General features: G+C 39.7%; 1 protein-coding gene across 1 annotated transcript; it reads right to left on the reverse strand.

Moving 5' to 3' along the window:
• Window positions 1-10775: 10775 nt before the first annotated feature.
• Window positions 10776-24726, reverse strand: LOC584972 (cationic amino acid transporter 4). Its single transcript, XM_784816.5, has 4 exons — window positions 24577-24726; window positions 12991-14755; window positions 11840-11948; window positions 10776-11259 (listed from the first exon to the last, which is right to left on the reverse strand). Exons 2-4 carry the CDS (start codon window positions 14626-14628, stop codon window positions 11117-11119), a joined length of 1890 nt encoding a protein of 629 aa, XP_789909.1. The 5' UTR covers window positions 14629-14755; window positions 24577-24726; the 3' UTR covers window positions 10776-11116.
• Window positions 24727-25783: the final 1057 nt, after the last annotated feature.

Here is a 25783-nt window from a genome sequence, read left to right on the forward strand (position 1 = left end):
GAAAGGGGGAATATAGAGAGGAGAATAGGTAGATAAGGAAAGATAACGATTTTTTATATTTTACATTATCATCATCATCGGTAGTAAAAGTAGTAGTAGAAGAAGTAGTATGAGTAACAGTAGCCCTACTAGTAGTTATAGCAGTAGTGCACTGTATTAGTAGTAGTGGTAGTAGTAGTAGTAGTAGTAGTAGTAGTAGTAGTAGTAGTAGTAGTAGTAATAGTAGTAGAACAAGTAATACATGTAGTAGCAGCAGAAGTAGTAGTATTAGTAGTAGTAAATAGTAGTAGTAGTAGTAGTAGTAGTAGTAGTAGTAACAGTAGTAGTAGTAGTAGTAGTAGTAGTAGTAGTAGTAGTAGAAGTAGTAGTATAGTAGCAGTGGCGGATCCAGGGGTGGGCCGAAACGGCCGCGGCCCCCCCCCCCCCCTATTGGCGGCGCACAAAATTGAGAAGGAAAAAAGAGGAAGAAAAAAAAAAGAAAAGAAAAGAGAGAGAGTTAAAAAAAAAAAAAGGGAAAGAAAAAGAAGAGAGGAGCCGGGGAGAAAGAAAGACAACGAAATGGCACTAAAAATTAGTGACATTAACGACGAATAAGGGAAAGACAAGGGGAAGGGGTGGGGTGTGTGAAGGCGGATGCATTGAGGGGAGGGGGGGAGGGATGACTGGTCGTATTCTTATTTTTAGGTTATGCGAAACTGAGTCGGAATTATGCTTCTTTTCAAAAAAATCTTAGCATGCTTGTTTATGTTAAGCCGTAGTGCATGAAAAGGTTGGTGTAGAAACACTTCTGAAAAGGCCGCGCCCGGCCCCTCCAAAGAACGGCAGAATGGTAATCTATAAATTCTGGGGTCATTCTTGATGGCTTGGGAGCCGTTATTGAAGAGGGGGCCGGCCCTACTCAAATGGTAGTGACGGTAACGATGGATAAGGGAATAACGAGGAAGGGATGCACATGCAGGCGCGTACGCAGGGGGGGGGGGGGGGGGGGGGGGGTCGAACCCCCCCCCCTCAAATTTTTGTCAAGTTGTCAAGTTGGTCCTGATGTGTATAATGCGTAGACCAGGGGTTCTCAAACTTTTTCTTTGACGGTCCAGAAGCGATTTCTATGAAAGCTGTAAGGTCCGAAATGACTCTTGTATACTTAAGATAATGAGGCTTGTTTTTGGTCTATATCTGATCCAAGGAGAATTGTTACAGTTTAAAAAAAAACAGAACCGCCAGTGCTTCCACTCGTTTAAATAGAGTTTCCTGAAAAATAACACCCAATATCCTGGAATTTGAAGGAATTTTCTTAAAACTTTCAAAATGCCTCTTACGTGGATTTCTTATTTGGATGAATCGCTGCACATGACGTTTTAATATATATTAATTATTGAGTGGGCTTATTTTGCTTTATAATGGATCCATACAACATGGCAGAGCTTGAGGGGCCTGGCAGAGCCTTTTCAAGAGAGAAAATTGTCTATAAGAGAGGAAGAGAGGTTATTTATAAAATGAAATGAAAGGGTTCTTGTCAAATAGCCCTTTCATTTCATTTTTTCTCTCGAAATAAACTCTCTTTCTCTCTTATAGACAATTTTATAAGATGGAATCTTCAATCTGAAGCCTTTTTGTGGTCTTTGAAAATGGCACACTGAATGGGGGCAGTGCAATTTAAATTTCAAGGGATGGATTAGAGTTTTTATCGCTCTTGAAGTCAAATAGCCCTTTCATTTCAGAAATAAGGATCTCTTTCTCTCTTATAGACAATTTTATGAGATGGAATCTTCAATCTGAAGCCTTTTTGTGCTCTTTGAAAATAGCACACTGAATGGGGGCAGTGCAATTTAAATTTCAAGGGATGGATTAGAGTTTTTATCGCTCTTGAAAGTCAAATAGCCCTTTCATTTCATTTTAGAAATAAATTCTAATACATCCCTTGATATTTAAATTGCGCTGCCCCTATTGTGTCCTCTTTTTAAAGAGCACAACAGAGCCCTCAGATTAGGCAGCAAGTAGCAAAACAAACCCGTAACACTGGACACAACATTCAATGGGATGATGCCCACTTCATTGAGTTTGAAACGCACTTCTGGTCAAGAACGGTAGAAGAAGCATCTGCATAAAAAGGATGAATCCTTCACTGAATAGGGATTCTTGCTATACACTTTTACCTTTGTGTAAATAATAAATGGTCCACGGGAGTGGTTGTTAGAAGCTTAAACTACATAAAACTCTCTCCAATTTTGCAGGGGGAGAGCCTTTGCCGGGAGTCTTTAATAATAAAAGGGATAAATCCTTCACTTAATAGGGACTCTTGCTATGTTACCTTTCTTCGCTCCAGTGATCTCGAGGCAGCAGACAGCAAGAAATTGTGTAAATAATTTTGCTGTTGCCGAGAGTCTTGCATGGGGCGGAGCCCTAGGAAGTTCTTGAACTTTAATTTTTTTAAGGAAATTCCAAATAGTCGTCATGAGCGATAGAAATTGTAATTTCTTCCTTGAGTGTCACATAGCCCCTTTCATTTCATTTTAGAAATAACCTCTCTTTCTCTCTTAAAGACAATTTCATATAACGTTTTTCGTATTGTTGTACTTTCGTCCGCAGACTACTTAAGCACATGTCGAGCCAACTAAGTCGGAAAGTTAAGTTTCATGTTCTTCCTTTTTTCTTTCTTTCTTTCTCTCTCTCCCTCTCTCTGTATCTCTCCTTTTCCTCTATCTTCTTCTTTTTTAAAAACATTATTCTTCGATCTTTTCTTCTCATTTTCTGTGTGTGACATGCGTTACGCGTACGTCCATGTCTTAATATGGTAGATTTACATTTTGATGTTTCCCTTTGTAGGTGCACCTTATATTCCAGAAAGTGCCCTATTTTGATGGTGCCCCCCCCCCCATGTATTGATCTTGATAAAAAATAACTTTCTCATTAATTCCATTTCCAATATATATAATACATGCACTAATCTCCAATTTAAAAAAAAAATCGTCTACTTTCTCTCAAGACAACATTATATAAAGGATTTATTAATGCAAGGCTATCTCGCGAGTAATCTCTCAATTTCTAACTTCCTGCTTTTCTCATCTCCCAGTCTCCCTTGCTTTAATATTCCTCGTTACTTCCTTCCAATTGTTCCAACTTAATTGATGTTATACACTGTAACTATTCTTCAACTACAGGTAGATGCAAATGTTACTCAAAATCCATTATATAAATCACACTCAGGATCCAGCCAATTGACGAGAATTGCTTCAATCTATACTTTACATGTATCATTAATATATGGTTTTACAATGGCTATGGTGATGAGTTGTCTAGGTAACAAGTTGATGTGTTTGTTAAAATGCATTACCATGGTGCACCTTCTTGGTTACAAAAAAAATATGTGTATGTATTAACGTAACTTCGTGCCTTTACATATCACAGTAGAAATCAATGTTTTCTATTTGATGCAGAACAGCCAATCGACGAGAATTGCTTCAATCTATATTTTACATGTATCATTAATATATGGTTTTACAATGGCTATGGTGATGAGTTGTCTAGGTAACATGTTGATGTGTTTGTTAAAATGTATTACCATGGTGCACCTTCTTGGTTACAAAAAATTATGTGTATGTATTAACGTAAGTTCGTGCCTTTACATATCACAGTAGAAATCAATGTTTTCTATTTGATGCAGAATAATATTGATATTTGGAGATATGAAACACAAACAGTTTCCATAACCGTTCAAGTCTTTCAAGAAAAAGTTAAGCAAATTTTCTCCTGGATGTAAATTCACACTAGCGTATAGCACTAGCGAGCTCTCCGATCCAGGCTAGACTCTTCGCGAGCGGTTTCATTGGAATTTTAAGCGGTTTCATTGGAATTAATCGAGAAATTCCCCTCGCTAGCGTGTAAATAAAAAATATGCCGGCCGGCCATACGTAAATGGCAGTGACGGCAACGATGGATTAGGAGGAAGGGGTGCATACGTGAACTGCAAGCGTATTGGGGATGATCATACTATCATTTTAGAGTGTGCAATCTGGGTCGGAATCCAGCATAATATATTTATAAAAAAGAGGTTCACATAAAAGCACTCATGATAAAGCCGCGCCCGGCCCCTACAACATCATTTTGGATTTTCAGATGATGGGGCGGGTGGCAGGGGTAGGGGGCAAAGTTCCCCCACTTTTTCAAGTACCCCCAAAGGGCCACTTTTACTCTGTAAAGAAGTGCCCCTTCCCTTTTTTAACTCGGATAAGCGCACATTTCATCAACACATGTGCCCCCTTTCCTATCTGATAAGGGCTATTTAGAAAAATGAGGCCCTTCATAAATAAAAAGTGTCCCTTTTCATCTCTGATAAATGACCATTTTCATATATGCGAAGTTAATTCTTTTCACTTCAGTGCGCTCTTCATCTCCGATAATTGCCCCTATTCAAATCTGAGAGATGCTCGTTTTACTTTGAAAAGTACCCCTTCCCCTCCTGATAAGTACTCTTTTCATCTATGATAGGTGCCTATTTTCACCTTTGCTAACTGCCCTTTTATTTTTAATCGTGCCCCTTTTCCTTTCCAATAAGGGACCTATCCCCTTTTCATAAATGCCCCTTTTCACCTCTGATAAACCAATTTCTGATGGATGCCCCTTTTCAGTCGACAAATGCCCATTTCCCATACTCATAAGTGCCCTATCTCATTTATGGTGAGTGCCTCCTTTCAGGTGTAAGAAGTGCCCCGTTTGAACCTTTGATAATTACTCTTTGTACCTTGACACATGCTCCTTTTCTTTTCTAATAAGTGTCTTTATCCACTTCGATAAGTGCCCCCTTAACCTCTCATCATCAGGCACGTAGCCACGGGGGGTACCTGCTCATCATTAGTCTTGCACCTTATTTAAAGCGACTAAGAGTACTTTCCCTAAAGCTCGCTCGCTCGCTAATTTTTCACTCTGCGACCTCACAGATCTTACATTTTTTCTCGCTCGCTTTGCTCGCTCGCAAATGAATATTCAGACAATCACACCCAGCCGAAAGTGTGATGCTTAAGCAATATCTTGTATAATATATAAAGAAAAACAAATATTGAAATCGTCCCTGATAATGGAATCACAATGAAAGGGTATATACCAATGTCTAAAAAAATGTATATTTTCGCTTTGAGATTTCGCTTTGTAGGTGCCCTTTTTTGTTGGTGCTTTCCACTTTGGAAATAGCTCCGCCGCCCCTGCTTATGCATTAGCGCCAGCGTTAATTTCGCGCTTGCGCGCACAGGGTGTGTGTGTGTGTGTGTGTGTGTGTGGGGGGGGTGTCCTCTCTAGCTCTGAAGCTGAATTTTTTACAACTGGATTCGTGCGATTCGGTTAATACTTTTAGAGGGAGTCCGAGGGGCGATGTGCCCCCCCTCTGAAGCTGACATTTTTTTGATTTTTGAAACTGGATTCGTGCATTTTGGTTAATAATTTTTTGGGGAGTCTGTTTTGATTTCAAAACACCTGCAGTTAATGCGGGATGGGGTTGCAGCCTCTCTTTCCCCGAAAATATAAAAATTACCAATATGCATTTGTTATATCTTATCTCGTATATTTTGGTGACAATAAACACTTTCACAACATACATAAGCTCAAATTTCCGCTCACTCCCTTCGCTCGCTCGCCAAACTATTAAACCAGGAAATAGATATTGGGGAAAGAGGCTTCAGCCCCCACTGATGGAAATGTCAAAAAAATTGCGCGCGAGCATAACTTGAAAACGGGGAATGTTGATATCGGACAAGAGATGTATCTGTCCCCATGTGAGCATGTCCCCTTTCCAAAAAAATTGTGCCCGTTTGTAGGTACCAGTACACTATTAAAGTACAGTGCTTCTAATAATGACCTTGTCAGTATTGGTAAGTTTAAATAACGTTCTGCGCGAATTTCGAATTTCCGGCCCCCTCTATTGGAAAATCCTGGATCCGCGCCTGTAGTAGTAGTAGTGAAGTAGAAGTAGAAGTAGTAGTAGTAGTAGTAGTAGTAGTATTAGTAATAGTAGAAGTAGAAGTAGAAGTAGTAGTAATAGTAGTAGTAGTAGTGGTAGTAATAGTAGTAGTAGTAGTAGTAGTAGTAGTAGTAGTAGTAGTGAAGTAGAAGTAGAAGTAGTAGTAATAGTAGTAGTAGTAGTAGTAGTAGTAGTAGTAGTAATAGTAGATGTAGAAGTGGTAGTACTAGTTGTAGGTGTAGTATAGTAGTGGCTTTAGTCGTAGTAGCGTTAGGCGAGACGTCAAAAATAAATATACCAGCCAGCGGCAGCTAACTGCACTTGTGCGTCCTGGCTGCATTTTTTAAATTAGCTCAGCCGGCTACGGCTGGCGGTAGGAAATGGCATTCAAAAGCATGCGCCGGCTGCCGCCTTTTGAATGGAAACCGAGCCTCAGATCCCAGCCTGGCGCAAGCCGGCTGGGTTAATAAGTGAAAAATAATTGCCCCAGCCAGGCTTCGGCCGTAATTGCAGCCTCGATGCGCCAATACGTGAGGCGGCAGCCTGCTGGTATCGATATTTTTGACGCCTCGCCTTAGAAATAGCAACAAAATTAAGAGGCGACCTCGCCTCGAATCTTCCTGGCAATACAAACACGCGCTGCTGTGGAAACAAAATGTGTATACACATGTAGCATTAAACCTTTTTCGCAAGCCTGAATGGTTGGTATACAGTTAGTAACAGTCTGCGAGATTGAGTTAATTAATTTTCTGTCAATACCATCTGCTTTTGTCTATGCTGTGATTGACGTATCGGCCTTGTGCTTTCCGGTTAGGAGATAAAAATTAAATGCATGAAAGTCAATTGACTTTACTAGAACAAGCGGGTAGATTGATAGCTGATGTTTGGGGTGAACTCCGCCCCTTCCCCGTACACACACATATATAATAGATATAAATGGAAAGATTTTAATTCCAAAAGGAGCTTAATCCATTTTGGTAACTTCAGAGAAAACAGAAAATATTTACCTGATTTTGTACAGGCGTCTATGAAAAAGAAGGTGCATTTTTTCATAATTGCTCTCAACATTTAGATAAATAATTGTGCTGGAATTGTTTTGGAATTAAGCTCTGCAGATATATAAACGTGTCGGCATAAGATGTCGAAAAATGATAAAGAAGAAAAGTTTCATCCTTTTAATCCAAGACTTTTTATTAGATCACCAACATATTAGATTCAAACATTGAGTCTTTGTGAAGTGATTCGAACAAAGAAAATAAGAATAACGTATACACGCATATACATATGAATTTATATAAATAATAATGATAATAATAATAATAGTTTATACAAAATATCAGTAGAAAGAGGTCTCATAGATATGTGGTAAGAAATTAATTGCACGAGAAAAACAATTTTCGTATCTTCATCTTCATTGCTTCTCTAAAATAGTGTGAATATATATCATGAAACATTGTAAAAAAACAGTTTTACTGTAGATCGCTTTAAGGAACATCTAAAAACATTTCTAACGACAACAGGTTTCTCCGAAATACATTTTGTTCTCTGAAAGTATTTGTGTTAATAATAATAATAATAATAATAATAATAATAATGATAATAGTAAATTTATAAAGCGCACACACTGTCCAGGGACGCTCATGGTGCTAGCTCAGCAACAGTTCTACAAATAAAGTAAATGTTTTTTTTTGATAATAGAGTTATACCATCATAAATTTGAAAAAAAATTGCAACATTTGTATCACCCATTTCAATCCTCAGCTCTGCCCGGTGTGGCCCGATACCCTCCAGCTGCTCCGTTCACTGACAATGTCAGGGACTAGTCCAGTCAGCACATGATTCACAGGAGCTCTAGCATCCGAGGCCACCAGGCCCCACATGGGCAGCCAAAGAGACTAAAGGGTGATTACTAATTAAGTTCAGATGTATATACAAATACAATATTAATGATAGATTTAGTAAAATGAACTTATACAACTTAAGGAAATACTGGGTTACAGATTAAGACGATCTTTAAAGTTGGAGTATGTTGCAATACAGCGAAGTGATTGGGGAAGCTTATTCCATAATGCATGCGAAAAAGCATTGTCTCACCATGAATGATGGATGCGGGGAATTTGCAGCAAATTATCACTTCCAGATCTTAAGGTACGAGTCGGATTATAGAGGTGTAGCGAATCTTCAATATATTGAGGCGAAATTCTATGGAGGGCCCGATAAACAAGTAACATAATTTTGAAGTGGACCCTCCCCTGGACAGGTAGCCAGTGAAGAGAGCATAATATAGGCGAATTAGAGGGCATTCTTGGTGTGAAAGTAAGGAGACTTGCACTGGAATTTTGGAGGGATTGCAGTCTGACTTGCTGCTGTTTGGTGAGTCAAAAAAGAATAAAATTATAAAAAATCTAAGCGATATGAGATTAATGCATGGATTAATTGTGCACATAGTTGTCGAGTCAAAGATTTTCGTATAAACCCAACGTTCTGCAGTTGATATCCCACAGACTTTGATATGCTACAACCATGTTCAATAAATTGCATATTTATTGAATTACATTCAGGGCTCAAATTAATTTTTTGTCCACGGAGGCTCTTCCCCCGAAAAAGAGCCCCCGTGAGCCTTCTCACGGGGGCTCTTTTATTACTGACGGGGGCTCTAAATACAAATATCCATTGAATTGGTACCTATGATACTCCTCAATTATTTGCTATTTCATCATTATCATTTTAATCAGTATTTTCCCTCTTACAAATTTACAAGCTACATAGCTGTTACTGGCCTGTGTATATAATATATACGCATACAACACTGATCTTTATGATGTCTTTAACGTGACATATCTTCTTCTCCCCTTGCAAACGAAAAAGAAAACATGGTCATTAAAAGGGATTAAGCGACAAATAATGATTGTGATTCAAATTGATGCGAATATTTGTTTGAATAAGCACTATTATTCACCGGAATCATTTTTGTAAAAACAACTTTTACAAATCTCAGCCATGCTTACTGAGTTGAGACGTTCCATTCAATTTAAAATACCCATTTCATAATACACTTCTCCTAATCTCAAAGTGATCTTACAGCACAGTGGGAGAATTGCATGGCTGAGATTTGTAAAAGTCGTTTTTACAAAGAAGATTCTGGTGAAAAGCATTGCATATATTCAAAAAAATCCTTGCATCAATTTGAATCACAATGATTATTTGTCGCATGGCCCTTTTATTAAATAACCTTGTTTTCTGTTTTGTTTGCAGAGGGAGAAGAAGCTATGTCACGTTGAGAAATCATAAAGATCAGTTGTATTATGCGTATATACATATGATACCAGAACAAATGTTGATTATCAGAATGTCATTTTGGAATACCTCTATACAAATACCACATTGTCTTTAGCCCGTATTAGTATTAGTATGATCCAATATAAAGCTATTATTCTTTATTTAATTCAGTATAATGCTTTTCCTCAAAAATAGTTTTGCTATTTTTTTAGGATTGAGACGCTAAGAAATGGTTTCAAATGTACATTACACGAACCCTGAACCATTGCAAAATGATGGTGGTTCTCTCTCTCTCTCTCTCTCTCTTTATTTTAATCATGCATTATCAACTACATATAAAGCAGCAACCAAAAACTTAGGGTTATCTGAGATAGGTGAAAGTAAGAGTTAAAAAGAAAGTCATGCTAAAACGGCGCTTCACTTCCCCCGCCCCCTGAAAAAAATAAAATAGATTAGTAGTCCTCCTCTCCAGAATCCCCCTCCCACCCGCTTTAATATCACATTTTCACTTGGCAGCCCAAGGGGGCGGGGGGGGGGGGGGAGGTGGGAGGAGGGGGTTAAACCCCCTACCCACCCCCCCCCCCCCCGCCGTAGATCTGCCCATGTTATCATATCATTCCACGCAGGGGCGGCGATCCGGCGGGGGGGGGGGGGGGGGGGACGGGGGGGGGGGGGGGGGACACGTCCCCCCCTGGAAATTTGAAAAAGTGCAAAACAAATTGTATAGCATATACTGAATAATGACTGCAACACACTTTTAGGCTCTGGAAGGCCCAAGAGTGCAGCGTTTAGACTAATCAAATTGCAAAAAAAATCTCGCTCGGTCGCTACGCTCCCTCGCATAACATCCTCGTAAAAAAAAAAAATCGCATTTCGTCCCCCCCGGTCATTAACAGAAATCGCCGCCCCTGATTCCACGACATTTTGGTCTTCCTCTTCTCCTCAAAAGGGACTTTTAGATTTGCGTGGACGTGGACGTGTTACGTCAATAAGGCACTGGCAATCACATGTGACGTCCTTTTAACCACTGGCAGTGCCTTAAAAGGAGGTCACACGTTGCAGTCCACGTTCTCATGGTGCAAATCTAAAAGTCCCTAATATTGATTTACTGGTCGAGGTTTATTATTTGCTGACAACGAAAAACTTCTCCAGGCCATGATCATGTTTCTGCCCTTGCCCGATCGCCTCCAGCTCCAGCAGACATGGCGCGGCAGCGTGCACACGCACCGCTACTAACGGCGCAGTAGGCCTATAACCACTGCTGACGGCGGCACTGCACTGCGAGCTGAATCGGTAATAATAGGCCTACTCATAAAACGAGAAATCTTGCACGCTAATCTTAGTTCCATTTCATTGGTTTAAGGTTTGAAAATTGAAACTCAATATTGTGTTAAAGTTATAACAGAAAGATTATCTTTATTTTATAATTCCACCGGGGCGATTTTTAATTTTGCAATCGCCCCCGTGAGCAACCTGACGGGGGCGATTTTGTAGCTCACGGGGGCGAATCGCCCACCGCCCCCGTGTATTTTGAGCGCTGATTACATTTCATTTGTTTCGTAAGCGCCTTGAGCACCATCTGGTTGATAAGTTACGCATTATAAATGTCTCATTATGTATATTATATGCGTGTGTGCATCCGTGTGTGTGTATTGACGCATAACAATTTCAAACTGTAATAAAATCATTACTTGATAAAGCCCTAAGGGCTAAAATCTGTAAATATATTACATTCTTGTACGGAGTATCTTAATTATTGCTTCTTCTTTTTTAATTTACCAATACGTAAGTGTGCAGTCCTGGTTGTTGTGTAAATATCTGTGCGTTTGTGTACGTGTGTGTGTGTGTGTGTGTGTTTGTGTATGTGTGCGTGTGTGTGTGCGTGAACGTTTAATTGGTATACACAGACATGTAGGTGGCGCTACTTCCAGCTGCTCCCTCGTCAGAGCGATGTTCTTCCGGACTATCATTTCGTTGCAGGCTCCTCCCAAGTTTGCTGTGCCGGTATCCATATATCGAGTAGATGGTTAGACCTAAAAACAATCAAAATTAGAAATGATGAAAAGGAAAAGAAAGTAATAAACTGATGGGATAGTTGACTGAGACGCTAAATCGACTAATGCCCAAGTAGGGTACAGGCTACGCAACAAATCAATCAGGCATGCATTCAGTTGAGACTGCCTGTGCTGGCAATAGCGAGTTTTCGCAAACCGGTGACGCGGCCTTCTACAACGCTAATCTTAGTGGGGGTCGCACTCAGAGCGAAAATTTCCGCGTAGCATCCAAGTCTACGACGGTATTCAGCCGTAGCTTGGGAGTCGAGCTAGTACGGGGTGGCGAGCTCAATACCCCGTAGTCAGCACTTGCGTCGCCGTGCGAAAACTCACTAATAGGGACTTTTATATTTACACGACGAGAACGTGGACTGCCGCCTGTGACGTTGTGTTAAGGCACTGGGCCGTAAAAGGACGCCACATTACCTTGAAAGGATGTCACACGTGGCGGTCCACATTCTCGTCGTGTAAATCTAAAAGTCCCAAATATAAAAAGGTGTAGTTACGTTATCAGGAATGGCGCGGTTTAATTCAATGACGTAAGCTAATAATGACTTACCGGCTACCAGCCAGATCAGGTAACGTAACAACGTGACTTCCCGGAGTTTTAGTATGAGTACTATATTACACACAATGCTAAGCCAAGGAATGAGAGGAACCCAAGGAACCTGAAAGATAAAATTAAAGGCAGCGTTATTCGGACATTATTAAACAGAGGCCTGTTTTATCGTATTATATTCCGTTTGATGCCAACGAATCTTAAAGAGAAAGTTGAGTTCCGGGGAGAGGTGGACAATAATTTGTGAGTATTTTCAGAGTAATTATGCAAGTGTGGATGAACATCAGAGAAATTGTTTTCCCTGAAAAGCATGGCTCTTCAAATGCCTTCATATTCTAAATATGGCAAGTAAAATGAGGCGTTATTTTATGCCACATTTTTGTGTTGTCCCATATTCATCTGTTTGTGTACAGTGCTTGTTACTTTACCAAGACCGGGCCACATTTCTTATCATAGTGATGATTCCAGAACCTTGCACACACCGATACTTATATGCTACATGATCAACTTTTTGTTATCGATTCACACCGTTTCTTTCACAATGCAATCGCATGACCATAATCAACTTTATCTTTAAATGACGTTGCAGGGGGTTACACGATGAAAATCCACAAACTTGTTGCCAACAAACATAAATAATCAGTATTAGACTCTTGGAGGATATAAATCGGTGTTTGCCTTTGCATGTCATACATTGTGGGTATAGTACAAGGGGGTTGTTTCACAAAGACTAAGATCGACTTAAAGTTGTACTTAACTGTGGCAGGCCATTCATGTCACTGGTTGCTCTCACCATTATGATCTTTGATCTTTAGATAATATTTTGTCCTTTATTAATGAATTAACACAAAACGTAAATTGGGTAGATTTGTGACGATCATTTTATACCTTGTACGTCTCTTGAGAGTCCAATGGCAGTAAAGTGTGAGAGAAAACAGTGGCGTGAATGGCCGATCTTAGTCTTATATGCAATGCAAAGGCAAACAGTCAGAGATATAATTCTGTCTTAGAGCAACAACAGTTTTTGTGATACCCTTCTCTCTATTCTCATTAAAACTCTTTTGTCTTGAACTGTGACATTTTGATTGGTATGTTATAGCATCCGTAGATAAAAGAAAGGGAAGATATTGGCATGTTGGATTAGTACTCACCCGGTAGTATTCTCCTGTATCTCTGTTCTGATAATGAAGAGGGATGATCAGAAACGTCCCGACGGCGCAGAAACTAAACAAGATGAGAAGCAGAATCACCCACCATTCACCAGCTGCGAGTTCCTTGGTAGCGTGTTCTGCGAGGGCTAAGGTGCAGAATGTGAAGAACACCGAACATAGGAGGCTGACCATGACAGTCGACCCTGGGTCAAAGCGCCCGAGTTCGCGTAGGAGAGGCGTTGAACGAAACCGATGTTTCAGGGCCCCAGGAGTGTGTGCGGATGTGGTGTCCAAGAGCGCGGAATTATCATCAACAGCCCGTTGGTTAGTAGCGTCCGGAGCTTGTTGTCCCAAGGAGGGCATTTCCAGTCCGTCCTCAGAATCTTCTCTCAGGATATCTGGTCCGTACCGGAGCAGGATCATGGCACCTGCTACAAAGGCGTATCCAAAGAGCACACCGATGGAGATGAATTCAACAAGTTCGGGTAGAGGAACGAACGTAGCGGGTATGGTCACAAAAAACATAGCGAATAGAGTGGCATAAATTGGGACACGGAAATAGCTATTGACAGTGCTGAGGCAACTAAAGAGCAGACCGTCGGATGCCATGGCGTATATTGATCTTGGGGTGCAGTAGAGATTCATCGCAAGGGCTGAAAACATGGCACAAAGAGCACCCACACCCACCACCCACCTCGCCCACTCGATCCCACGTGCCTGGAAGACACTGGCGAACGCCGACAGTTCATCCAGCTCCGTGTAGGGCACGACCAGGGTGAGGACAGCGGATGCAAGGATGTAGCAGATGGCGGTGAACAGGATAGCTATAACGGTAGCCCTCGGGATACTCTGCCTAGGGTTCACCGTCTCCTCGTTGGCCATCGCTATGGCGTCGAAACCGACGAACGAGAAGAAGAGCGTGGCCGCCCCGGCGATCACGCCCGAAGTTCCGTACGGAACAAACCCGCCGTAGTCTTCCCAGTTGCTGATATCAGCATTCATGAAACCCATGACGACGATTACGGCGATGACGCCAAAGTTTACGGTCATGCAGATGGCGGTGACCCACGATGATACATCAGCTCCCATAATCACAAACAGAGTGACCACAATTACCGCGACAGGAGCGAATACATTCGGATATGGTGCTATAAAAGGAACATCCCACAACTGACCGTCCATTAAGACTTCTACAGTAAAGTTCCTGAAGGCGTACCCTGTCAGGTTGTCCATGTAGCCCGTTATTGACGATGCCAAGGCTGCAGCGGTGATGACGTATTCCAGAATCAAGTCCCACCCGATGACGAAAGCCCACAGTTCTCCTAGGGAGATGTAGGCAAAGGTGTAGGCTGAACCTGTGCGGGGGATCCGGCAAGCGAACTCCACGTAGCACATGGCCGACAGTGTTGCAGCAACTGCAGCAATGACGTAGGATAGTATAATAGCCGGTCCGGTGACCTCCTTAGCCTGGACCCCTGTAAGTACGTACAGACCAGACCCAAACATGGCTCCCATACCCATGATGCAGAGCTGGAAAGTGCCCAGAGACCGTTTCAAGGGCGTCTCAAAGAGCTTTTCGTCGCTGTAAAGAGGTTTCCTTCGGGTGATCCTTGAACAGACGTTTCTACAGAAAGCCATCGCAAATCAATTACAGTCCAAATTGGTAAAGAGTTGGTTCAAGATTTCATATGGAGGGAGTTTTCATCAACTCTTTGCGCACGGCACATCAGTCTGGAAGGTGACCCTTCTTCAGTGTGCATCAAATCTGTCAGATATGCAAAATGAAAAAAAAAATGATACAAATGCTTTTAATGATGAAGTTGAGTTCTGGTCATTCAATTGCATTGTGAAACAAAAGGTGTGGAATGGAGTTGACTATGTAGCATGTAAGTAATGGTGTGTACTGCAAGGTTCTGGAGTCATCAAAATCATAATAAATTTGGCTCAGTCTTGGTATATATATGTGACTACACAAATGGTGCCGGGCCTAATTACGTTGATTTCTTTATCTTTCTATGCTCATTACTCAGCCAGTATACATTTTCTACCAAAATTGTTTGGCAAATAACATTTATTTGTAATCTTGAACATTCAGTGTTAGTTTCGTTTGATTCTGTGAGAATTCATTTTTCTTTTTTTACCAGAACTCAAGTTTATGTTTAGTGATTATAATAATGATAAATAGTATTGAATATTTTGAAGCTCTAGAAACTAAAAGTACAAATACAAATTTATGAAAAGAGGAAAGGAGAAGAATTATTTCAGCCATATCAGTTTTTTTCTCGCTATGATCGAGGCATACACATGCACATTATATACTCCGTGCTAAGAAGAAAATGAGAAAGGGAAAATGAAGGCAATTACAACAGAGACAGAGAGACCATAGCCCGGGTTCCAATTCATTTTTCTTTAAATTATAAGACGATGATCATTATTTTATCGACCATGTGATTGCAATATAACGCTACATAAAAATAGTATCAGAGTGCCGTGTTTTGTCATCAAATATTGTTAAAATCGCATGGTAGAGACGATGAACAAATACGAATAATAATGCAAGGTCGTTTGTCATGAAAATGTCAACTTTTATTTCTCTCTGCTAAATATTCAGAATCAATCGAATTAACTGAGTGGAATCAGCTGTTAAACAAACTTATCTTAAATCCTCAAATTTCAATTTGTTACTGCATGTGATTTTAGTATTACAGGTCAGCAATGGCGAACGATTGTCGCTAAAATTCAGAAATCGGTGCTTAGATTGCCTTTCCCTAAAAAGTATCATGAGACATCAAGCTACATAAAATTACGAACGATATGTTTAGTAAAATGTGTCACTTAAAGATAACCCTCGTGTAACCATATGCTTTTGTAAATTCAGAACCCTTATTTATACATAAACCTATGAACCGGGACCTACATAATACAAGCTTTGCTTTTTAGTACATCCCCCACTTTATTGATTGATTAATATGATTGTATTTTCTGTTATAACTATAATCATGTACATTATGTTTTCGATATTGTATGTTTAGTTATAATAATTATCATTGTTCATTATGTTCAATTATGTTATCTTCGATAAAGTGAAATAAATAAACTTGAAACTTGAAACTTGAAACTTGAAACTTGAAACAAACTTGATATTATTAAATATATTTGTGGCGTTCCACCCAGTAAATAAGATCGATTGATCGATCTGTATCAATAAGGTCGATTGATCGACCTGTATTGAAAAAACACAAGTCAGAAAAAATCTTGGAACCAGCGGGATTTGAACCTGCCATCTACTTTTGAACCTGATCAATCGACCTTATTGATACAGATCGATCAATCGATCTTATTTACTGGGTGGAATGCCACAAATATATTTAATAATTGAAATTTCTCCCAGGAAGCATTACATTTATAAAACTTGATATTGTCTTGAAAATGTTCAGAAAACATGGGATCTATAAAGAAGAGATAATGCGGTCGTGTAAACAAGCAAATTTTGTTAACGTTAATCATCCAGTACCAAATACACAAGCAAAACGTGAGCCCGATGAAAATAAAGGCAAACTTAAAGACATTGATTCATGACATATTGTCTCATTGGTATGATTGTTTTCTCTACTGATTTCTTTTCCAATTTTATTTTATTTGAAATATGTATTTTAATGTTTCCTTGTATTGATTTGGTTCATTTATTTTCACTCTTTGGAGGGGACGTGGTTAAACAAATGAATACTTCTTTAACGTTCCGTTTCCACGGCAATGGTCTTACTTTGTTACTTGTAATAACTCAAATTGTAATCATAATCAAACATTCGAAGTTATTAGATTCTTACATATGCTTCATGTTGTTGAAAATCATGATATTCCCTTACAAATTCCAGTATTCTTTCATTCGTTTTCATAATAATAATAATAGTAATAATAATAATAATAATAGCCTAATAGTCCACTCCAAATTTTATTAAACGAAACGGAAATTCTTTTTGCCCAATTGATCGTGAGCCCGGCAGCCACTGAGCAGCGCTAGATCGACGTTGCTCTATCCCTTATTGTTGAACGCCAAACAAGGTAGCAACAACTCCCATCTTTTAACGTCTTTTGGTATGACGCGGCCGGGGTTCGAACCCACGACCTCCTGGTTGTGAGGCGGACGCTCTACTGACTGAGCCAACACTCCGGTACTCATTATAACGGCTCAGCGCTCACTCCATCACCTTACGGTAACCAGACAGATCATTATTCCCGAGGGTCATGGGAAACAGAAAGTATTCATTTGAAATTATGCACTCTTTTTTCTTCTTGTTCAAATTGTAAACAAGTTCATTTTGTTAAAGGTGATACAAAGTTTTGGTATGGGGTCATGAATTTGGTTCAAATGAACATATTGGAAGCATATGCGATCCTACAATATTCAGTGATCGCTGTCGCGGTTGAAATCGAGTCTAAAGTGATGAAATTATAAATAATGAACTCTTTATGTTGTATAGCTCCTTCTCAAGGTCAAGATATTGTTTTGCTATAAAACAATGTTTCTTGACTGAAATCGACCAATTTGCTATAACCGTTTGGAATTTATATATCACAACTGCATGCTATGAGATTTTCATGGTCGCAGCTACCATCGTATGGCCGTAGGCGCTATTTAAAATGTATTAAAATTTACCCAGAGCACCGGTAAATTCTCATATTCAATTTTTCTCGAATGCAGAAGTGTTTTAGGAGCTAATGTTTTTAGTACTTATAATACATCCACAGGGGCATCCAAATATATCAAAATTGTAATGAATCACTATCCAGCCAATTTTCAAAATTTACCAAAACTTTGTAATACCTTTAATGTTAATCATCCAGTACAAAATGACAAAGCAAAACTCAAGCCAGATGCAGATGAGGGTATTGTTATTGACATTAATCTATGACATATGGTGTATTTTCATGATTGTATTCTCAACTTATTTCTTCTTTATATTTTATTTTAATTCAAAACAAGTATTGTACTATTTCTTCTTTTCTCTAAGAGTTGATAACATTTCAGCAACGAATGAAGAGTTTGGGTGGACAACTTGAATGTATTATAGCAATAGATAATGGGGACATGACGTATTACATAACATATTTATTATAATAATAACGAGAAGAAGACTGCACATAATGATAAGAATAATAACAATGTTAAAATGAGTGTTACCCCGTTTCGGGGGTAAATGGTTTAGATTCTGAAATGAAATCAAATAACGAGGCTGGTCAGAATATGTGTTTACTGTGAAGTATCATGTGTAGAACTGTTCTTTAAAGACACTATGTCCTTTTTACAGCCAACATCAAAGTCTGTAGAACTTTGTAGAAATTATGAATATGTCATGTATGTTCTATCTGTGAGATTTAAACTTAGCAGTATCCTATTATTCAAATTATGGAAGGAAACCCGTTTACTTGCTAGACTTCACTGTCAGACACTATTGAGTGGCTGACTATATTTTTTCTTCTTTGGTAATAACATACATAACATTAGCTGTAAAGGGTACATGAACATTTGTCTACATCAATAACTCACTTCTTGTAATAGCCAAAAATTTAACTGATTGAATCTTTGCGCAGGACAAAACGTACGACCATTCGGTACAATGGTCTGAACATCAGACAATTACTTACTAGCTCTATAGCTCTTAAGTCGATTCGACAACTAATAGTCGTTATTTTCCCACTTCAAGATATTTTCAAGCCCCCCTTTTTAAGGGTAGTTCTAAATTAGTATTATCTTTCAAATGGCGTTGGAATGAAACCAGGGCTCAAATTAATTTTTTGTCCACGGAGGCTCTTCCCCCGAAAAAGAGCCCCCGTGAGCCTTCTCACGGGGGCTCTTTTATTACTGACGGGGGCTCTAAATACAAATATCCATTGAATTGGTACCTATGATACTCCTCAATTATTTGCTATTTCATCATTATCATTTTAATCAGTATTTTCCCTCTTACAAATTTACAAGCTACATAGCTGTTACTGGCCTGTGTATATAATATATACGCATACAACACTGATCTTTATGATGTCTTTAACGTGACATATCTTCTTCTCCCCTTGCAAACGAAAAAGAAAACATGGTCATTAAAAGGGATTAAGCGACAAATAATGATTGTGATTCAAATTGATGCGAATATTTGTTTGAATAAGCACTATTATTCACCGGAATCATTTTTGTAAAAACAACTTTTACAAATCTCAGCTATGCTTACTGAGTTGAGACGTTCCATTCAATTTAAAATACCCATTTCATAATACACTTCTCCTAATCTCAAAGTGATCTTACAGCACAGTGGGAGAATTGCATGGCTGAGATTTGTAAAAGTCGTTTTTACAAAGAAGATTCTGGTGAAAAGCATTGCATATATTCAAAAAAATCCTTGCATCAATTTGAATCACAATGATTATTTGTCGCATGGCCCTTTTATTAAATAACCTTGTTTTCTGTTTTGTTTGCAGAGGGAGAAGAAGCTATGTCACGTTGAGAAATCATAAAGATCAGTTGTATTATGCGTATATACATATGATACCAGAACAAATGTTGATTATCAGAATGTCATTTTGGAATACCTCTATACAAATACCACATTGTCTTTAGCCCGTATTAGTATTAGTATGATCCAATATAAAGCTATTATTCTTTATTTAATTCAGTATAATGCTTTTCCTCAAAAATAGTTTTGCTATTTTTTTAGGATTGAGACGCTAAGAAATGGTTTCAAATGTACATTACACGAACCCTGAACCATTGCAAAATGATGGTGGTTCTCTCTCTCTCTCTCTCTCTTTATTTTAATCATGCATTATCAACTACATATAAAGCAGCAACCAAAAACTTAGGGTTATCTGAGATAGGTGAAAGTAAGAGTTAAAAAGAAAGTCATGCTAAAACGGCGCTTCACTTCCCCCCGCCCCCTGAAAAAAATAAAATAGATTAGTAGTCCTCCTCTCCAGAATCCCCCTCCCACCCGCTTTAATATCACATTTTCACTTGGCAGCCCAAGGGGGCCGGGGGGGGGGGGAGGTGGGAGGAGGGGGTTAAACCCCCTACCCACCCCCCCCCCCCCCCCGCCGTAGATCTGCCCATGTTATCATATCATTCCACGCAGGGGCGGCGATCCGGGCGGGGGGGGGGGGGACGGGGGGGGGGGGGGACACGTCCCCCCCTGGAAATTTGAAAAAGTGCAAAACAAATTGTATAGCATATACTGAATAATGACTGCAACACACTTTTAGGCTCTGGAAGGCCCAAGAGTGCAGCGTTTAGACTAATCAAATTGCAAAAAAAATCTCGCTCGGTCGCTACGCTCCCTCGCATAACATCCTCGTAAAAAAAAAAAATCGCATTTCGTCCCCCCCGGTCATTAACAGAAATCGCCGCCCCTGATTCCACGACATTTTGGTCTTCCTCTTCTCCTCAAAAGGGACTTTTAGATTTGCGTGGACGTGGACGTGTTACGTCAATAAGGCACTGGCAATCACATGTGAGTGTGACGTCCTTTTAACCACTGGCAGTGCCTTAAAAGGAGGTCACACGTTGCAGTCCACGTTCTCATGGTGCAAATCTAAAAGTCCCTAATATTGATTTACTGGTCGAGGTTTATTATTTGCTGACAACGAAAAACTTCTCCAGGCCATGATCATGTTTCTGCCCTTGCCCGATCGCCTCCAGCTCCAGCAGACATGGCGCGGCAGCGTGCACACGCACCGCTACTAACGGCGCAGTAGGCCTATAACCACTGCTGACGGCGGCACTGCACTGCGAGCTGAATCGGTAATAATAGGCCTACTCATAAAACGAGAAATCTTGCACGCTAATCTTAGTTCCATTTCATTGGTTTAAGGTTTGAAAATTGAAACTCAATATTGTGTTAAAGTTATAACAGAAAGATTATCTTTATTTTATAATTCCACCGGGGCGATTTTTAATTTTGCAATCGCCCCCGTGAGCAACCTGACGGGGGCGATTTTGTAGCTCACGGGGGCGAATCGCCCACCGCCCCCGTGTATTTTGAGCGCTGAATGAAACCTTTTAATTTTTTTTGCCCTGCAAATGGGACATAGTACCTTTTATAGCAAAACAATAAACCTGCAATAACATAATCCAATAATGAGACTAAATACACGTAAAATGGATTAAATCTAAATACCTGTATATGATTACTGATGATGTGGCATACTCTCTTGACAAAAAGAGTGAATTTTCACTCTATTTTCACTTTCTTGGGAGTGACGTCCGTGATCACTTGTTTAGGAGTGAACATCGATTGATTTTAGAGTGCTCTCTAAGAAGAAAAGAGTGAATGTTCACTCTATTTTCACTACATTTTCACTCTCCAGAAGAGTGACGTCCGTGATCACTCATTTTTTTTTAGAGAGTAGATTCAAACCCCTTACACTATGCTTCGCAGTCTCTTATTGTTTCCACTGCACCTTTCCACAGTACCTCTCCTATGGAAAAGAAAAATCAGGCAATTTGAAAAAAGAGGGGCTATATTCAGTTTAAGTGGCTGAGAATTGGAAATGGTCTGGTAAAGCCGTTTGCAGTAGATTGGCATCTCAAATGAATACATGCATTGAATCGGAACAATGCAATTTCTGTTTATGACAGTTTATGGTCTTTTTTAATACTAAGGGGCTAACACCGGGCTGACGTTTGAAGTAAATGCTTCACTTTGAAGTGATTATTATTTTGGAGAACATACACACACACACACACACACACACACACACGCACTAGTACACTCACCAGAGTTGAATTAGGATGGTGACAATATGATATTTCTTTCTATCTATCGATAGGTCCATATAATCATATACATCAAGGGCATGAATAATTCGCAGAGGTGTTGTGGACTAGTGGATAAGTCACTCGACTGCAGATCACAAGGTACGGGCTTCAAGTCCCGCCGCGGCATTACTGTCCTTTGGCAAGCCGTTAATCTACAATTGCCACCCTCCACCGCAGTTGTAAATCTGAAATGCTTGAGCGGTAGTTACTTTGGCAGCTCGGCTATACGGCCAGGATAATATGTGTAAAGCGCCATGAACGTCAGAGGCTGGCGGATACCGACGCTATGTAAATAACAATATTATTGTTATGTTAACCAACCTAATCAAAATGTGCATATGTGCGTGTTAAAATCATATAAATCAAGGGCATGAGTACTGAGTAATTTGGATATTGGAAAAATAACCCAATTAAAATTTGCAATTGTGCAGGTGGTGTAGCCGAAAGTGTAGCCGAAAGATAAAATCCGTTCCTCCTCATTGATGTACAATATTCCATACTAAAATGTACAAGATATATATAACTAAAGATACTTTTGTCATGATTAAATCAGGGATAATAATATGTGAATTAAACTCACATATCCCTGATTAAATTTTAATATTTATTTTAGCATGCGTGGGTGCAGCCATTTTATTGCATAGTACGCTGCACCCGACGGCCTTGAACAGCCATTATGCACCCATTCCTAGTGAGAGACATTTTAATTGAATGAAAAAAACTTATTAAAAAAATAATAATAATGAGAGACTGTCACAGCTGAGAACGTGAACACAATAATTTGTGAAATCTATATGATATGAAAAAGGTAGCAGTTGACAAATCTTTTTCATTCATGCGAAACCTACACTGAGGAGAGTTATCACAGTATGTATGCAGTCAGTGTTCTGACAATTATATTTCAAAAGATACTACCAGGTGAATGATATATATTTCATAATCAGACACACGTGAACACTAAGCAAGAATGGTGCAAGTATGCACCTTTAGGGGTGCAAACCGATGCAACACTGGCAGCACCTTTAGTGGTTAAATCCTGCACCCTTTAAAAGGGTGTCAGCTTGAACCTTCTAGGGACATGTTAGTACTATTTATGGTTCAATCCTGCACCTTAAAGGTACTATGTCCCTTATGCAGCCAACCTCAAATGCTGTAGAACTTTGCAGGAATTATGAATATGTCATGTATGTCCTATCTGTGAAATTTAAACGTTAGCAGTGTCTTCATATTCAAATTATGCAAGGAAACCCGTTTACTTGCTAGACTTCACTGTCAGACACTATTGAGTGACTGACTGGCTTTTTTCTTCTTTGGTAATATCATACATGAACAGAGTTGTAAAGGGTACATGAGCATTTGTCTACATCAATAACCCACTTCTTGTGATGGCCAAGATTAAACTGATTGAATCTTTGCGCAGCATAAAACGTATGACCATTCAGTACAATTGTCTGAAAATCAAGACTATTACTTTTGGGCTCTATAGCCCTAAAGTCGATTTGACAACTAATAGTCGTTATTTTCCCACTTGAAGACATTTTCAAGCCCCACCTTTTTTAGGGAAGTTCTAAATTAGTATTATCTTTCAAATGCAGTTGGAATTTAACTTTTTCATTTTTTTAGCCTGCAAATGGGACATAATACATTTAAGGGACGCAAATCGATGCAACACTAGCAGCACCTTTATGGGTTCAATCCTGCACCCTTTTTTGAAAGAGGGTGCCAGATTGCATATTTTAGGAGACATATATGTTAGTACCCTTAATGGTTCAATCCTGCTCCATTAGGGCAGGGAGGTGTTTTAACTCACATACCCTGATTAGGGGTGCAAACCGATGCAATAACAGCACATTTAGGGGTTCATTCCTGCACCCTTTAAAGGTGCAACCCTACACCCATACTCGAGGAATACTCTTTCACAGATACATACATGCCTGTTGTTTCTTGGTTAGTAATCGTAATCAATATATCTATTGTTAAAACGTGAATGTAATTGTTACATCATCAGACAAAATAATCTATTGGTTAATGATTGCCGAAGGAAAATACAAATCACAAAATTGATGTGCACTGTCATAATTTGCTTAACAAATCATGATAAATGTATTTGTATGTGAACACGTGTAAAGTAATCATGAATATGCATGCAATATGCGAACTTTTATTTTGCACCTTTTTTCGGTCGATAGGGTTCATTTTTTGTGGGAAGGGAGCAACAAATATAAAATACTAACACGTATCCATTTACAACCTGGTGGAGCGGGTCAAATGATGGAGCGAAACCGCTTGTCCAAGGGTTTAAACACCGAGCGAGAATCGAACCAAGAACCTGTCGTGTGACTGAGGGTCAAGAGTATTCACCAATTTGCGACAGTAGGCCTACTCCCAAGTAATAGTGTGGTATGGTATGTCACTGAAACAGCTCCCGTAGGATTTTTTGTGCCAAAGTTGATTTTTTTTTTTTTTTTTTTTTTGCATTTTTTTTGCATTTTTGGATTCATTGGGGTCCAAGCTATCATAAATTGATGGGGGTTCAAATTTTCCCGAAGACACCAAATTTTCCTATTGCGCGTTATATATGCCATTTTGGCGCCCAATATGGACCCCCATGGAAATGAAGGAGGGGTCTGGAAATTTGAACCCTGTCATTTTGGCCAATTTGGACCCTTTTGAAGCCAAAACAGCAAAAAAAATACTACGGGATTACATACCATACAGCACCATAATACCGGTACAATCTTTATTCAGTAATAATAAACAGTTGTAGTGAACAAGCTTACCCGTTCTGCTAGTGTTGAGGACTGGTTCCCTTCAGTGTGTTACTATTACATGTACCACATGTATGCTATATCAGTCATTGATAATAGTGAGGCGGAAAAACACGTACACACCTATACCATGCAATGATTTTGTTTTATGTATGGTAAAGTAAAAAGCGAAAGAATAGTAGGCTATGTGAGGGAAAGATTTTGGCCATTGGAGCATTTCTTCTTTTGTCCCGTACCGTACCGTATATGCATTTGTTATATAATTGAAGTGTTTCATTTCATTAAGGATGGGTAAGAATGAGAGGGAGGGATAGAAAGAAAGAGAGAAAGAGAGAGAGAGAGAGAGAGAGAAAGAGAGAGAGAGAGAGAGAGAGAGAGAGGGGGGGGGGAGGGGCGGGGTAGGGGGAAGCTTCATCTAGTGGGGGTGGGGTGGAGCTTGACAAAGTATGTAGGTATGGTAGAGGGAGGAGAGTGAGTGAAGAGAGGAGAACGTGTTGAATAGGGAGAGAGTATATTAGAGAAACATCCAGAGTGGAATAGAGAGAGAGAGAGAGAGAGAAAAAGAGAGAGAGAGAGAGAGAGAGAGAAAGAGAGAGAGAGAGAGAGAGAGAGAGAGAGAAAGAGAGAGGGGGAGAGAGAGAGGGGGGGAGAGGGGGAGAGAGAGCAGTAAGTGAGAAAAGCAGAGGGAAAGAGAGAGATGAACAAAATAGACAGGACAGAGGGAGGGTGGATAAGAGAGAGGGAGAGAGAGAGAGAGAGAGAGAGAAAGGGGAGGGTTACAGATTAAATATACTTTTGGAGGGAGAGTGGTATAGCACATTAAATAGAGTCCCCTTTGAGAGGAGATGCGAGTCCTTTCATGTTTTTTTTCTACAGTCCTTTCCATCCCCCGGAACATTTTTTTAGTTTATACCATTCGAGTGGAAGGGGGACATGTCCCTAATTCACCCCTTCCGTCCACCGCCCCATATGTACGCCTTGGACTTGACATTGAAAAGACCTTGTAAATAACAGAGTGAAAAACGGTTGTTGTTTGTCTTAACCATTGTTACGTATGGCAGGAGAACCTCTATAGGACATTTGCAGTCGATTGCTTTACAATGGATAAACGCGGCGTTCATACTTCAGAAATCCATTGTATAGCTATACAATAAGTTATTACAATTGTGAACTCGGGCTGAACGTCGTATAACGAATTGCCTGTTTGAGCGTAGTTCAG

Source organism: Strongylocentrotus purpuratus, unplaced genomic scaffold, assembly GCF_000002235.5.
Source record: "Strongylocentrotus purpuratus isolate Spur 01 unplaced genomic scaffold, Spur_5.0 spur5_scaffold_20, whole genome shotgun sequence".
In the NCBI taxonomy this organism is placed as follows: Eukaryota; Metazoa; Echinodermata; class Echinoidea; order Camarodonta; family Strongylocentrotidae; genus Strongylocentrotus; species Strongylocentrotus purpuratus.